The sequence below is a fragment of the Cibotium barometz genome, chromosome 26, assembly GCF_041138505.1.
Source record: "Cibotium barometz isolate CiBa-2024 chromosome 26, ASM4113850v1, whole genome shotgun sequence".
NCBI lineage: Eukaryota > Viridiplantae > Streptophyta > Polypodiopsida > Cyatheales > Cibotiaceae > Cibotium > Cibotium barometz.
This window is the reverse complement of record NC_141071.1, coordinates 37,631,784-37,648,976: the sequence shown is the minus strand read 5'-3', so window position 1 is coordinate 37,648,976 and position 17,193 is coordinate 37,631,784. Positions and strand designations below refer to the sequence as shown.

The 17,193-nt window shown below is 45.1% G+C and overlaps 1 protein-coding gene across 4 annotated transcripts in view; it reads left to right on the top strand.

Annotated features, from left to right (window-relative positions):
• The window catches only part of UBP26 (ubiquitin-specific protease 26), a 67,402-nt gene extending 57,329 nt beyond the window's left edge, over window positions 1–10,073 (top strand). For 2 of the 4 annotated variants that reach the window (XM_086820579.1, XM_086820578.1), the window contains 3 exons: window positions 8,389–8,530; window positions 8,661–8,791; window positions 9,194–10,073. In XM_086820579.1, the coding sequence (XP_086676705.1) occupies window positions 8,389–8,530; window positions 8,661–8,791; window positions 9,194–9,397 (477 nt within the window). In that variant the 3' untranslated portion in view covers window positions 9,398–10,073. The remainder of the gene's footprint in view (window positions 1–8,388; window positions 8,531–8,660; window positions 8,792–9,193) is intronic. The other 2 variants (XM_086820581.1, XM_086820580.1) reach the window with 1 other exon arrangement.
• Window positions 10,074–17,193: the final 7,120 nt, after the last annotated feature.

The following is a 17,193-nucleotide window of genomic DNA, read 5'->3' as shown; positions in this document are numbered from 1 at the left end:
GTGTATACCGCCTAATAGCATGTACCAGCCCGCCTGCCTGAAACTGGTGTAAAGCTCATACGGCTGGCGTCTTCGCTCATAAGGGCTGCGCAGCCACTTATGCGCCACACAGTGACTTATGCGTAGCCACTCATATGCTGCAATCCCACAGGCGATACAGCTACACATGCGCTACTTCTCTCTCTCTCTCTCTCTCTTACAAACAGCCGAAGGGTTTTTCCGTTTTCTCTCTTTCATAACTGTTCACATAGTTGCAAAAACACATCCAACTTCTTCTTTGTAAAACAAACAACCCAACTAGACCAACCCTTCTTCACGGGTTCCCATGATGAAAAAGCAACATACTGAATCTGAAAAAACAGCAGTATGCATAGAACAAACAGCAAGCTTCTCGAACTCATACCTTTTCTTCGACCTCTTTTCTCTACCTACCGACTTGCTCGTTCACGAGGCTTGCTCTGACACCATTGTCAAATCCCCATAGAATCTCCTCGTGGAACGCTCCTGGTACAAGACTCGAAACCTGCAAACAAACGAAACAAACGTGAAGGGGGTGCAGGTCTGACTCACCTCCCAAACTCGACAGCCGTGGGCAAGCCCACAAGTCTTGGCTGTCCCTACCGAGCCACGAGGTGAGCTAACTAGATGGACGTACCGACCAATCTCTACCTCGTGACGTCCCATACCGCCACGAAGCTACCCTCGCGGGCCTCGAGACTGCTGCCGGCCTCGGCTGCATGAAGCAGGTGCACCTCTGCACTAGATCCAGGCTCCTGACCATAGAGCTCTCACAAGGACTCGCGAGACACTATGAACTAATGACTAACCTTGGCCACCCTTTTATAGGCTTTTGGCCGGTCATCGGCTGTCCACACTTGGGTGCCTGCCCGTCCATACTTGGGTGCCCGCCCGTTAGTCTATCCCTAACTCAGCTCGCCAATCAGCCTGCCTAGCTCCAAGCTTTCCCAACCTTGAAGCTAGTCTTGTGTGCGTGTAGCACATGGTAGATACACAATGTGCACATGACAACCACCATGAAGGGCTAAACACAAACTCGCCTCATCTTCTCCGGCTGGCTCCTCTGTGAGAAGAAGGCTATCTCATACAGGCGGAAGGGGGGGGGGGGGGGGGGAACAACCACATTGTGGACTGTAATGCCAAATGGGGTCACCACCTCTATTTGTGAGGAAAGGGCAGGCTTCCAAAGTCTCAAGAAGGCTTCCGCATGCGGTGAGAACCTCCCCCATTGACCATGGAGGGTGTGAATGATATTGAGCCATATGCTCTTGATGGTCTCAACTGGCGGAGTGTGGGTACCCTCAATGGCCTCACTGCATCTAGCACGCCAAATGTGCCAGTTTGCGATGCTATTGAAAATCTCCCATCTCTGGCATGAGCCTGGCCGCCAGTCACCTGTAGGAGGGGGCTGTGACTAGTACTGTTGCAATACGATGGTGAGAGACTTGAACGGCTAGTCCTCCCCCCTTCTCCTCATAAGCCCTGATCACTCCAGCCTCTGTGGCCCAAGTGGCAGTGCCCCAAGTGATGATCCGGGTCAATGCCCTGTCTATAGCGAAGATGCAGAGAATTGGGTGCCAAATCTGTTGAGCCTTCGAGCAATCCCAAAGGCAATGTCGCTGAGACTCTTGATGGTGGCCACACCGCGGACAAGCTGCTAACCGACCCCCAACTGCCAGCCAAGTACCGACCGCCAAACTCCTGTAAGCCATCAGCCAAAGAAAGAGTGTGATGAGTGTGATCTTTCTAGGTCGAAAGCTGTCCCAAAGCCTCTTCCATAAATTTGAAAGGAAGCGCTGTGATAGGCCTTGTGACTGCCGATGTGCTGCTGCTGTGGTGTGCCATCTATCTCAGACATCTGGATCCTATGGCTTAGCCGTGCTGTATATGCAAAGAAGGGGGCATCCAGAGTCTCCTCCCGATCCACAGGATCATGCCAAGTCCACTCTCCCGGGTCCCGCTATAGCCACGTGAGAGGTAGGCACTCCCAAATCCATAGCCGCCATAGTCTCTCCCTGGCCGCCTTGGCCGGTGCTAGATCTATGTGCCATTCCCATGCCCAAAAATCGATCACCCTCATCCTCCGCAAGGTGTAGCCTTTGAAATCCTCCAAGGGAGACTCTGATCTCTCTAATCTGCCTTGGGAACTAATAGAAAAGTGAGTAGCTCTACTCCATGGACCGCCATGAGGATATCATGTTTGGTGAACACTCCTAGCCACATTGGGGGGGGGGGGGTCGGGTTTGGAATAGGCATCAGCCACTCCTGAGGAATAGTTGAGTCAATGTCGATGCTGAGCTTATCTCAGCCAGGCCTCTCTCCTGCTCCTCCAGGGGTAACTGCCTGTGTGCAATTCAATCTCCAAGAGACCTGGTTGGTCCCGTCCTCAAGGCTCCCCAAGATACATGCGGTCGGGCCACTAACATGTGGCCACTGGGTAAACAGATCAGAGGGTTCCACACCAAAGGATGCTAAAGCTGCTCCTCTGGGGGAACTGGTACTGTCTGTCTGAGGGCGCTGTTTGAGGGCTAGCTTGAGATGATCCCAAGTCCAAAGTAAACTGGCTGCAAATCTGTCCTCAAAAGTTGGGCTAAAACCACCAGCTCGCATCTCTGTGAAGATGCATCGGGTACACTGTGGCCATGGGTCCCCAAGGCTCAGAGTGTGGGCTAAGATCCGGGCCAATAAGAAATCCTTCTAGGGCTCACCACCGGGAAGGACTTCTCTGACAATCAACTTGCCCAACAAGGCACGGCTCTGAATAGCAGGATCGATGAGGCGAACCCCCCTCAGCTCTGTGGCTGAATGATCACTAGCCATTTCACCTTGGCCCTGGTTGGCCTCCCATCACTTTTGGCCCTTAAGAAGTTCCGGATCCATCGTTGTACCTGGCCAATGCATGCCCGAGAAAAGGCCCAGCATGAAGTGATGTACCACATGGTGGCTAGAAGTACCTAGTTCGCCACCACCACTCTACCTGCTAGGGGGAGCCTCGTCGAGCTCCAATATAAAATCTTCTTTCGAATACTCAGAAGAAGCGGAGCGAGCTGTTGCTCGGGAGAGATATCAATGGCAACCTGGCAACCGAGATAGCGAACTGGAGTGCCCCTCGGGATACACTGGAAAGCCTCAACTGGTCTCCAAGTTGGGGCGGGTGCTAAACCTATCCAAAAACCACACGAATTTGCCAATTGATTTGTGCTCCTGATGCGCGGAAGAAAATCTCAATCGCCTCCGCGAATCTATGGAGATTCCTAACATCTCCTTAAAGGAAGGAGGTTGTGTCATCTGCAAACTCCGAATCGAGCAACTCCTCCTGCGTATGGAGGGGAAGACGCAATCCCTAGAGCCCGGTCTCCTAGGCAAAGAGAAAACTGCTCATGGCCTGGGTGACGAAAAGAAAGAGGTAAGGTACCAATGGACAGCCCTTCTGAACCGAGCGGGAAAGGGGAAATCTATCACCTTGGGCCCCTTGAATGAGAAGCTGGCTATGCGAGGCTGAGTAGAGTCCTGAAACCCCATGAATCCACTCCACGGGGAATCCCATCCGGCTCATTGTGCCCTCCAGAAAGCTCCAATCCACCGTATCATATGCTTTCTCGAAATCTAGGAGAAGCACAATGAGGTCATGCTGCCACATCTTGGCTGAAGCTGTCGCCTCCCAGAAGGTAAATATGTCGTCCAAGATGCTCCTATCCTGGACAAAGCTAGTATGAGTGTCATGGATCAAGTCTAGGAGAAAAGGCTGAAGTCTCCTTCTGATGGCCTTGGCCAATATCCTATAGGCTGTCCCAAGGAGAGTGATGGGTCTCCACTGTCGGATCTTCAATCTTTCACGACCCTCCTTGGGAATCAAGTGAATCAAGCCCTTTGAGAGCCTCTTTGGCATGGCACCTGTAATCATAATCTCATTGCACGCAGCTCGAAGGCCGCCTTCCATGAGGTCCCAATGGCGAAGAAAGGAGACCGGAAGCCTGTCCGCCCTTGGAAAGTGCCATCAATGCCTCCACCAACTCCTCGGCACTAAATGGTGTCAATAAAAATGACCGAAGAGAAGGGGAAACCCCCTCCCTCGTATGCCGCCAGACCCTCTCGCGTGCGTCCATCACTTGTGAAGATGGTGGGGCACCAGTGAGGAGGGATCGAAAAAAGTCCGTGGCGATGGCTCTCACTTGGGGGGGGGGGGATCTGAAACGATAGTTCCATCTGTCCTCCTGTGGGGTCCAACTATCTCAAAGAAATCCCCTGTGACTCTGTCGCCTGCCTATGTCCAGAAAGAGGCCCTAGCATGATATCTGTACTCCACCCTCTTCTCCTCTATGGATCTAATCTCCGTGCGAGCGGCGGCAATCCGACTCTCGATCCACTGGCTATCCAGGGACCTCTCCTGAAGTCGCTGTAAAGAGGCAAGACCACTCCTCAAACTCCTCTCCTGCTCCCGGAAATCCTCTAATCTACTCAGGGCTGCCTCCTGCAAGAAATTGTTGATCTCCCCTAAGCCCTCATCCAATGTGCACACAGCGGAGCTTGAAAGAAAATCCAATCTCGCCCATATCTACTCTATCCTGCTGCATATCTCGGGGTCCTGAATGAGGCTGTCCGGAATCCTTGAGCTCACATGCCTCCAGGGGTCCTCTAAGGACAAAATAACCGGGGCGTGATCAGAAAAGGAGGTACTTGCCAAAATACCAATCATACCATCTTGGCTGCAAGTCCACTCATCAACATAAAACCTGTCAAGTCTAGAGAGGCTGGGGCCGGTGCTCCTCCTATCCGATCTCGAAAAGCAGACCCTCCCAGGGCTACGCCCAAACTTTGGAAGATGCCAAGGGTCTTGTCCCCTGACTGTGAGAATCATCTCCTCCCAGGTTGAGTACTCTGCTCCTGAAATTGTGGCCGTGCCACCTCCAAGCTTGTCCTCTGCTGCCTCTATCATGTTAAAGTCACTGCCCAAGCACCAAAAGTCAGCCTGAGGGAGGGCTTGCCGTACTGAGCTCCAGAAGAGGGCTCTACCTACAGTAGCATTCGGAGCATGGATGTTGAGGAAGCCAACGTTATCCTCTCCAATAGTAATGGTAATCCACTGTGCCCGCCGTGGGACAATGACTCTTGAGCTAGTCACGGTCGACAACAACTGCTCACTGACAGAAATACACTCTCCTCCTTGCTTCCTCGAGGGGCCGAAGGATGGGGACCAAAAAGTATGACTCTTGCCTGGAAGAATCTTCCCACATCTGCGGGTGTGCCCCTCTGAAAGATGATGCTCCTAGAGGAAAAGAATGTCTATGGGTCCCCCCACTATGGCCCTTTGAAGGTCTCGCCTCGTAGGACGCCTCGTCTCTAAAAGCACCGAGGCCCCCCTAAACCTTGAATGTTCCATGAAACAATCCGCATATCAATCTTGGTGTGATGCGGCATTAGCAAAACTGCCTTCCACTCAAAGAGTCTTGGGCGAGGGTTTAGACCCGGAATAATCACAATCCGTGTGGGGCCGAAGGCGCGCCAGGTGGGTACTAATCCTGCTCCTACCCTCCATGTGACGCCACTCTGTACGAGCATGTGCATATGCATGCTCCGGACTCCATCGTTCACAGTATAGGTATCTGGAAGAGGGGGGAAGAGGTACCGGAGCGGAGGTATGCATGAACACAAAGAGCAGCACCTCCATACTGGATACTACCATCGCTTCGTCCTGGCCTCAATGGGCTGAACCTCCAAGCTCCATTCTAGCCAAAGGCCAGAAATGGGTGAGAATGTCGGTGATACGGAGATCGTGGAGATGGTGGGAGAGCTCGACTGCCTGGCTCTGAATGGCAGCTACCACTAACTAAGGATCCCACTCTGTCCTCAGGCCTACACAGAAGGGGAAAGAGAAGATCATCGCGCCATTATCTGGCGTAGAGGGCCTAGAGTGGTGAAAAACCACACATACCTGAACAGAGGTTACTGTCTCCTCAAATATGTCAGTCCCTTCCATTGGCAGACACCGGAAGAAATTGTAGTCCACAGACTATCCCAGGATCCTGGGAGCCCCACCTGGGGACTCTGGCGGGGGAGCCCTCACCGGGGAGGCAGCGATGGTCATCTCTACCGGATTGGAGAATCGATGAGGGATTGGACGCCATACTAGTGAGGCCAGAGACATTTAAAGGTTCATTTTCTTTCTTTGAGGTTTTTTATGTATTGCATAGAAACGTTTCAGTCGTCCACAAAAAATCCTCTATTTTTTGAAAAATCAAAGTATTTATTAATATTCAAAAATATTTAAAGCCTTTAGGAAAGGAAGTGACATTTTAAAATTCCCAAATTGGATTTGGGGGTTCTTGCAATATTACATAAATTTCACTAAAATTAAAGTGAAATTTCAAAATCAGCCAAATTGGACTTAGGGATTTTTTAAATGTCACTTATTTTTGGTGAAATTGAAGTGACATTTCTAAAATTCCCAAATCCCACTTGGGGATTTTTGTGTTTTTTCTGCTATCTTCCCAAAATAAAAAATCCCCACATTGAAGGTGAAGAGAAAGGAGGAGAAGAGGAGAGGCTGCAAAAGGGCTTGAAACAACCTTGAAACGTGTTGCATAGAGGGGTCGGAAACAAGACAAAAATAGGTGAGGGAGAAGGAAAGAGGAAATTGGCTATGGTGTGTCAAAGGGCTGCAAATGGGCTCGAAACAACCTGAAACAACCTGAAACAACCTTGAAATGAGTCACATAGAAGGGACTGAAACAAGGCAAAAATACATGCATGAAATTGGCAAAAGAAAAGGGAAAAATGCAAAAACTTTGGGCAGTATTTTTTTCCTAGAGGTTTTGTGAGGTTTCAACCGCGGGAGAAGGAAAGAGGAAATTGGCTATGGTGTGTCAAAGGGCTGCAAATGGGCTCGAAACAACCTGAAACAACCTGAAACAACCTTGAAATGAGTCACATAGAAGGGACTGAAACAAGGCAAAAATACATGCATGAAATTGGCAAAAGAAAAGGGAAAAATGCAAAAACTTTGGGCAGTATTTTTTTCCTAGAGGTTTTGTGAGGTTTCAACCGCGTTTTGAGGTTGAATTGTTTTGTAGGTTTCCAAACCACAAAACGCGTTTGTTTGTTTCTATGGCTCTCAAGCAGCAAGCTCTGTGGTGGGTGAGATCAGGCAGCAGGAGTAGTCATGTTGCAATGACTGGAGTGTCCATCACCAAGTGGGCAGAATTCCTAAGACGGCACCTGCGTGGTTGGACACAAGGCCTATGGCAGAGGAGGCAGAATGTGTGTCAAGTAGGCAAGTAGCATCAAAACCAAGCAAGACAAGCGGTAGGATGGTGAGATCAGGAAATTTTGAGCACACTAACAACTGGTGCTAAAGCAGAAAAATGTATTGCAGTTCTGCAGAGATTGCAAGCGCACATAGAAATAGCATGATCAGAAATTTTAAATCATCAAGTTGGTTGGATCATAGTATTTTCTAGAATATTTTAAGAGGTTCAACTTTGATACTAATAGTTGAACCAGAGACCTAATAGAATATTTGGAGAGCGCTCTGCACATGAAGTGCACGTGCTTTTGGTGTTCCAGAGCAGCTAGTTGTTGGGATGTTTTTTTACACTCACTTCCATTATTCGAGATAAGTTTAGAAAGTTTTGCCTTTGAACCCAAACATGAATTTCTTCGTTAGCACCAATAGCGGCCTATCTGTAATGTTGCGGGACAATAAACATGCATTTTCTCTGGAACTGGAGATTTGTCTTTAAGTTGTAAAAGGCAAAGCTATGTGCCAAGCAACACCCTTTAACTGCTTTGCGTTTGTGACCTGGGACAAAGTTTGGTTTGTGCAGGTCTATAGATAACACCATTTCAGTTGAGATCTAAGTAATAGCAAAATATATCTTTTCTCACAAAATGATTCAAGTAAATGTTTGTACTCCTAATGAGGCGAAAGAGAGGGGGCCTTCCTGGGAGGGTACGGGAAGGAAGAGCCACACAAGGCCTACAAAAAGGACTAGGGCTTCTCTTGTTGGCCACAGGAGGGTATGAATGAGGTAATGCTCACATAGTGAGAACAGACATTGCACGAGGTGCAGCAGACCCCTCCAGGTCTGGTGGCTCTGAGCCTGTCAAATTTGCTGGGCTGCTAGGGTAGGAAGAAGTATCCCACTTGAAAGACTTGCTAGAAGGAGCTCCAGCTCCTATCTCATCCTCCTCCGTGTCAAGATAGCTTGGTTTTTGAGAGACACTACACATGGCAAGGTTTCATGAACGTCAGGAAAATTGTTTTAATTTTTCAGGTTTTCAACTGTTTTTGGCTCAGGCTTGGTTACAGAAGACCCATTGCGAGTTCTTTTGCAGGCTATAACACAAGGCACCATGACTTCTTGTGTACAGGTTGTAAAAGAAAACCAGCGTGTATACTTCTGCACAAGAGAGTTGACTGATGATTCCGCCACTTTATCTGACTTAAACATTCTACCTGGTGCCCATCTCTGGGTTATGGACACGGGGCTACATGAAAACCGTGATATAGCAGGTGTCAGCTCTTTTATCAATGCTTCTCTTAAAATTTTATTTATGATTTGTTTTATTAATGTCCCGTGCTGTTTGTTCAGTGAAGTTTTTAGGTGTAATACACTGCAGTTACATGGATGGCATGTGTGCAGAGGAATTTTATAAGCAAGATGCTAACTCAGTATCTATGGAGGAAGGCTTCAGTGGCACCCTTCTTGCTAGATTGCCTACTCTTGCGAGATCATTCTCTTTGAAGGAGGCTAATGAGTCACTTGGTTCAGATGTAAGTGCAATAGTGCTTATGCTACACACGAGAAAAATGAATATTTAAAGGTTTCATCAAGACTCTCTTCCACGGTTTACTACCTCCACGTCTGTGTCAGGCTCTTAACACATCTGGAGAAGCTCTCGTGGTTCGTAGCGCCAGCTAAGAGCTTGCATTATCCTCTAATGGCTTTAGACCTGTTTGCACCTTGATCTTCTTTACCATGTCTTCTGCACCCTCTTAAAGCTTTGGCATGTAGGTTTCCCTGCCATCTGCATGTCAGGTTGTCGACGACCATACCACCTGGCCAAAATATGCCCAGCACACTTTGCATGCTCTTGAGCTAGATTTTCACTGGGTTTCTGGGATAAGGTCAGTTTATGAAGGGGCTTCAACTAATGGAATTTTCTTTGTGGGCAGGTGCTACCTCAGGTTTGTGAAAAGAATGGTTGTTCAACAGAGGGTTTAAATGGACCAGCTTGCTTCAACTATGTGGAGACAAATACCAGTCCAGGCTTGTCAGCGAGCTCTTTGTTGGGAGGTCAGGATAAGTCAGGAGCATGTACAGGCAGGTGTCAGTCAAAAGACGCGATTCTCAATGTGGGAGGTGAACAGAGGGGATGATGATGGCATGGCTCAGCTTGGCTGAAGACTAGCTCCATGAGATCTTCTCCAAGATGAGGTGAAAGATTACAAGGTGTTTTGTTCGTGTCTGAAGAGCTTGAACAGGTGTGGGTGCGATCTCTGAATGGGCTGGCAAGAAGGTGAAGGTGCTTATGCAAGATGATGCTGTTGTTGAGACTGAGTGCTCTTGAATGCTGCAAAAATTTCAGGAGACTTTTCTGCATAAGGGAATGATTTTCTTCTGGTCTCACAAAAGTCATCTGTGTGTTTTATAGCTCCGGTGAAGGTGAAGATTGGGGGCGTCCATTTGTCCGTTTTGGTTCACCTTTTTTTCGGATCTCTTGGTGTGGTTTTAGCTGTGATTGGCCCAGTGTGGCTGTTTTTTGGGAAGCCATCCCTACATGTATGCGTCTATGGCCCCACCCCTGGCTGTGGATGAAAGATCTTCATACAAGGAGTCAACAGAAGATGCTATTTGCAAATGGCGACGCCAATCCAGAAATTCTTGTCATTGTGTTGTAAATTTTAAAAATGCTCAGTTTTGTATGGCGGCAGATGTCTGCTTTAAATTCACCAGATGTCTGCTTTAAATTCACAAGAGGGATGCTAAAGTCATGTTGTTTAAGCAGCGGGTGAAATAATGGCTTCTGGAGGCTGTCTGCAGATGTTTTGTCAATCACATCTTTTGTTTGCAGAGCTTCTATGTAGCTAAAGCAAGCTAGTGTGTGCCACCTCCTCCTGCATGCTTTTGCTTGTCAGGCAGGTACGGTGAGTTGGCATTCAGGTTTCTTTGGTGGCACCCATAGGACGGCATCTGATCACCTTTGACCAGGGACGCTCAAAGGCAATCTTGCAGACTTACACGACCTTCAGCTTGTTCCAAGAAAAACTTCGTTGTATCATATTCATGGGGTCGAATGCCAGGTGGTAAGAGTAGCCTGTGTTACCTCTTACACAACTTGAGGCTAGAATCATCCGCCTGAGCAATGGATTGGGCTACTTTTGGTTTGAGTTTGACTCTGCAGGAGTTGTTGAATCTGCACGCCACAGTTTATCCTGCATGGTGGCAATATGGCTTCTCGCTAGGCTTTAAGAAGGAATGAGTAGTGGAGACGGGCTTCTTGGTCGTTGCATGTGCACTGCTGCTTCCTAAGACTATCAACAGATTCTAGGATATTTAAGGGCTTGTTCCTTGCATCCCTTGTAGGCACACAGCCGTCTCCCTTTCTTCAAGTTTGCTGTCTCGTCCCTTTCTTGACCCTTCTTTGTTGGCCCCCATAACCTATATACAAATCATTGTCTGTGTGCACAGTTACAAATATGAGGTTTCCTCTCTTATTAGAAGATATATTATGAAAAATTACTTTACAAATGGTCACATGGCTGTCATGTGATGTACTAGCTTTCCCTCACTAATTATTCCAAATCACAAGTGTAGCTCAGAGTATTGTCATCCAATATATAGTTGTGTCATTCTACACCAAATGAGCTGACCGTAAGGAAGAGACTTGACACAATAGTAGCTCTTTATACAACCTATGTGAGTTGTAATACTCACTTTGCATCAAATATGAAGGCATTCCTAGTTAACTAGATATGCTACAAACTTGTCCACTTGAAAAAATTAAAGAAAACTGAATGTTATGGGTTATCCGGCCCATTCGAAGTTTGCCAAAAATCGAGAGTAATCTTTACAGGCCTATTTGTTAACGGAATCCGTACGGGAGAAAGGGAATCCCACATTCTTTGTCGAATGACATGAAATGAAAAGATATGGGCATATGTTTCCAAGCATGTTGTACCAAACACACAATTACCTTAATTTCTCTCTCTCTCTCTCTCTCTCTCTCTCTCTCTCTCTCTCCCCCCCCTCCAATAAACGGTCTCTTTTTATTTTTTGCTTTCAAAAGACTTCTACCAAGTAAAATACAATCATACAAAGGGATCTAGATAGGAAGGGAGGGCTCAATCGATTGGGAGGCACTATGTTACTAGAAGAGCCTTGTAGGAGTAGAGGAGAAGGAAATACTGTGCTTCCACTCTTATAAATGTGTTCCTTTTTGTGTGCACAGCGCTAGAAGATCCATGTATGTAGGCCGAGGTGAAAAACAGCGAATAATGTTACTCCATATATTTCAAATATACGAGGTATTGTAAATTTGAGTACTTGTCATACTAGCAATATCTCCCAATGGTGTCAATATGCAGCAAAGGTGGCGTGTATTGTAATTTGGGAATATCTTGAAACAAAGCCTTTTTACATGAGGGACCAATTCCACGTGGCAGCCAAGATGACGGCATTGCCAACATGCAAATGCTCACAAAACCATGATATGGGAGGACAAGAATGACAAGTATTATCATACAATCATTGTTGTGCTATGCAACATCTCTCTCTCTCTCTCTCTCTCTCTCTCTCTCTCTTCGTAATAGAAGATATATTATCAAAAATTACTTTACAAATGGCCAAAGGGTCGCCTTGTGATGTACTAGCTTTTTCTCACTAATTACTCTGAAAACCATAGGTGGAGCTTGGAGTATCCTCATTCAATATGTAGCAGTGTCATTCTCCACTGAATGAGCTGAGCGAAGGAAGAGACTTGCCATAATAGTAGCTCTTTTATACGACCTCTATGAGCTGTAATACCAACTTTTGCATCAAAGATGAAGGCATTCCTAGTTAATCAGATATGCCACAAACTTATCCACATTAAAAATTGAAAGAAAATTGAATGTTCTAGGTTATCCAGCCAAGTTGTAATCTTGTCAAAAATCTACTCTTTAACCAATACGAGCCTATCTGTGAATGGAATACATACGCGAGAAAGGAAATCCCACACCTTTGCCATCGGACATGAAATGAAAAGACGCGGGCATGTTTTCAAGCATGTAGTACAAAACACACAATTACCAAAAGTAATCCATCGCTTTCGCAACTAGTTCCCCAACAATGATAGGTATCCAACTAGCATGTGTCATAGGAACACCTTTCCCTGATACGAAATCTTAGACCACTAGCCATGTAAGATTACTTCCTTCCACTAGGCCCTACTTTTTCTAATGTTTCATACTCTATTAGCCTTCTCAGTGATCTAGCGCTTATCTTCCACCATTATATGGTATACTTAATTTGTTGTACACTGGACAATGTCTTGAGGATTTCTAAATGCCCAATCTAACCAAGGTTACTGACTCTCCAAAAACTGAGGAATATCACCAAACGGTGTAAGTCGTGCCCTCACCTTCTCCCATAACTGTACATATCCAGGTGGAACTCGAAAATATTGATGGATTTTTCGAAAAGACAATAAGTGGTCTCTATGTGTGGCAACAAAGCATCCATAATTCTCACTAGTCCCCAATCAAGCCATTCTATTGAATTTTGGCAACTAAATAAGTTTGTTAGGCCACTCCAGAAGTCCTAAAGTAGCCAATACCTCACCTGCCACTCCAGAAGTCGTGAAGTAGCCATGGAATTCTACTGCAGCTGTTGATCTAAAGGCTTTCATTTAGTGTGTGCTAACACCTCCTTCCATGAGATCATCAAATGAGAAAGGAGAGGTAAAGCCACCACTTGAACCTGTTGGGAATCATTCACTACATCCCACCATGTATCATCAATCCTGGTATTACCATGCATAAGTGCGACCTCCTCTATGAGGGCCTTAGCCATTACCACCCATGGCTCTTGAGATACATATCTTGCAAAGGCCATCTCCTAGCGACCAAATGTAATCTGACATCTAATAGGGTTGCCCCTCCACTTCTCTTCAGAGTAGTAACATATTCCCACCAAGAAATCCACGTCTATCCTGGCTTATTTTCTGCTCTTTTCCATAGCATAAATATAATTGGTTGTTGTATCTGATGCAAAGATTTTTTCGTCTCCATGGCAATAAAGGCAACAAAAAAGATATCATGCTAATCATAATGGATTGTGCCACTTTGAGCTGAACATGTATAGGCGAATCCTGAGATTTTCAATACACAAATCTACCTTTTATCCTTGCAGAAATCCATGCGAACAAAGCTTGTGAATCAACATCAACTCCAATCGAATAACCCAAGTGGTGTGATGCATTCCCTTTTCCATAGCATAAATATAATTGGTGGTTGTATCTGATGCAAAGATTTTTTCATCCCCAAGGCAATAAAGGCAACAAAAAAGATATCATGCTAATCATAATGGATTGTGCCACTTTGAGTTGAACATGTATAGGCGAACCCTAAGATTTTCACTACACAAATCTACCTTTTATCCTTGCAGAAATCCATGCCAACAAAGCTTGTGAATCAACATCAACTCCAATCGAATAACCCAAGTGGTGTGTGATGCATTCCCTTTGTATGACCTGTCCATTTCATCCCAAACCAAGCAAATCATTCTCGATACAGCTTATCAGAGCAAATTTTTGCATATTAATGTATATCCCTGAAGTAAGACCAAAAGTATCCGAAACAGCCATAGTCTTTTGAACATTATCTCTTTGACCCTTAAGGGACATAAAAGAATCATTTGCCAATGCTTGGCCGACCATCTACTCTCCACTTGGAAGAGTATGCCACCCTACAACTTCACCGTCCTCCACTAGCTTAACAATTGCAAATAAGCAAGGGCTAAATGGTATCCCTACCTGATCGATCTCATCAAATGAATGGGCTCAGTCACCCCAACATTCATCATAAGCCTAGCCACTGCACGTTGGCTGATAGTATAAATCAAAGAAGCCATGCGAGGGCCAAATCCCATAGCGTGCGCATAAGCTGTGAAAAGAAAAGACCAACTAACGTGATCATAAGCCTTTTCAATATCCAATTGAATCATAACTACCTCTTTCCTTGAAGCCTTTGCATAATCAATTCCAATTTGTATATTTTGTATATTATGCAAAATATTTTGATATTTAATAAATCCATATTGCCTTCTTGGATGAATCAAAGTACGAAGAAATCGTTGCAACCTGTTGGCCAAGACCTTTGCAAATATCTTATACATGTTCTCCATCAATGTGATTGGTCTCCATTGACGTAGATTAACTAGGGATGAAACTTTAGGCAATAAATGTACAAGTCCAATCTTCCAACTCGCAAGCATGATACCAGTATTCCACACCTACTAAAAAATAGAAGCGAGAGGGACCTTCAACTCATCGATATACTAGCTCATTGAGGAGCCCATCCCATCTTGGACTTTTTCCTTTAAGCAAATGCTTCAACACATCTTCCACCTCATCCTGCAGAAATCTCTCTCTCTCTCTCTCTCTCTCTCTCTCTCTTCCACCCATCCATGTCTATGCACCAAGCCACCATGGCTTGATCTCACTCCATCTTTGGAGCCATGTTCACCTACAAGGAGATGCTCTAAAGTACCTACATACACTTTGAAACCACTTATTTAGTGATCATTGATGGATTCACCAATTTTCTTAGTCCATTAGAAAGGACACAATTTACACGAATAGCTTTTCCAATGATGTGCTCTATGGGTAATGTAGTAGGTGCTATAGGTGGATAATATGTCGATTTGACAAAAGCCACAAAGACATGGGGGATAACCTACATGCAGCTTGCATAAAGCAATTCTAGCATGTAGGGTTTTGGGATCAATGCATTCAACAAATTACGTGAGGTAAATCAAGAAAGAGATAAAGTGTGAGAATACATCACAAGGGTGCATAATCTCATAGGCAAAGGGTCATGAGGATGAGAAGCCTAGGGATAACGACATGTTCACAAAGTAATTTACTACAAATGAGAAACATAGAAAAGTTTCCAAAGGATGAGAAGCCTAAGAAAAATGGCTGGTTGAAAAAGTACTTTATCTCAGGCATCCAATCATTGTTTTTGGAGAGAAGTACAAAGAATGGAAGAAGTAGAAGCATCAACCACTTTGGATGGTTACTTCTAAAGAGCCGTGACAATTGATTTCCTCCCAAAGATAGAGTCCGCACTAGACCACACACATCAGTGTGTGCACTGCTACAATTTGTGGTCAACCACTTTGGATGGTTACTTCTAAAGAGCCGTGACAATTGATAGAGTCCGCACTGGACCACACACATCAGTGTGTGCACTGCTACAATTTGTGGTCAACTCTAGCCGTTGCATTCTTTGGGAAAGGTTTGTGGTGGGAGAGTTTGCTAAAAGAATACATCCTTCACAAACATATTTGGGTGGGGGATCAAGTTGAGGCAAGTCCTCTACCATCTTATATTTTTGCAAAACTTAGCATGCCACAACATGTTTGGGTGGGGGATCAACTTGAAGCAAGTCCTCTAATATTCCATATTTTTTGCAAAATCATTAATCCGCCAATCAATGTATGGGAAAACTAGCATGCCACAATTGGGCATGCTAGGTTTTTGTAAAAGCATTAATCCACCAATCAATGTATGGCCAAACCTAGCATGCCACAATTGGGCATCTTTTATTGCATTTGAAGTGTCCAAATAAGCATCATCACACTTGTCATATATGTCCAATTTATATAAATCTTGACTTAGAGTTCCAATAAGCACAATTTTCATGTCATGTCCTCTATCACCACACAGATAATGCACTTATCATATGCATATTCAACATTAAGACCCCCCTTGTTAGAGTGGGCGTACTAAAAGCAATTTTTTCTTTATATTGGAACACAAAGTACATTTTGAAGACAAAGATCCTTACCACTAGTAGTAGTAAGGTAAATCTCACCAATTATTGGCACACATAACAGTGTGACCATCCTGTTGTGACCATCCTGCACAGGTTTCATATTCTTGACTAGACTTCTTTGAGAAGTAATGTGCTTAGAAGCACCACTATCAAGATACAAATTCTCTGAAGCAGTTGCACTGGTAGTTTCATTGAGACATGAATCATGGTCAAGATTAAAGCTGCAAACATCTATAAGTGAGAAGTCTTCAAGGATAGCATTTACAAAGTCCTCATTCTTGGCACTCTAGTTGTCTGGGGGGTAGAACTAGTAGAACCTTTGTTAGATTTCTTTTTCTTCTTTTCTTTAACCTGAGTCCTCATTCTTGGCACTTTGGTTGTCTGGGGAAGAACTGGTAGAACTAGTTGACCACATGTCAAGTTATCCTCCACGTGGTCAAGTTCTAGTAGAGAAGCAGTGTCTTGATGGAAATTTGATGAAAGTAGTAATATGGTAACAACATTGACATTGCACCCAACTGCATCCAACTATTGGATACTAGATTGTAGAAGACGAGTCACCTGTTGGAGCTAAAGAAGTCGAGTCTGTTGTTAAAACTCGGGACTACAGGTTCAAGTATCATAGCAAGTCGTTTTGTTGATTGCAGTAAGTTGGACGATTATAGCTTGAAGAGATTGAAAAAGCTACCTGTTGTCTTGCAGAAGAGACAACTATAATGTTGAAGAGATGACTATAGAGAGGTTGAATGAGATGTCTATCCTATTGCTTCAATGTTAGAAGCAAAACCAGAAACAAGAGAAAAGAGCTCCAAAACTGCAAGAAGTGAAGCTTCAATGAAAGCTTGCAAAAATCCAAAGCTTTGATGCTTACTCTGATACCACTATTAGCTCACAATGGAGTTGAACTAACACACAAAATGCTCAATCAGAACCTTCAATGAAGGCTTGCAAAAGATCCAAAGCTTTGATGCTTGCTCTAATACCACCGTTAGCTCATACTCACACACACACAATGTTAGCTCACAAGGGAGCTGAACTTACACACACATAATGCTCAATCAGAACACAAGGGTGTAGAGTGAGATAGAATGGCTAGCTCAAAGGGGAGAGGGATGAAGCTCTTTGCAAGTACAAAG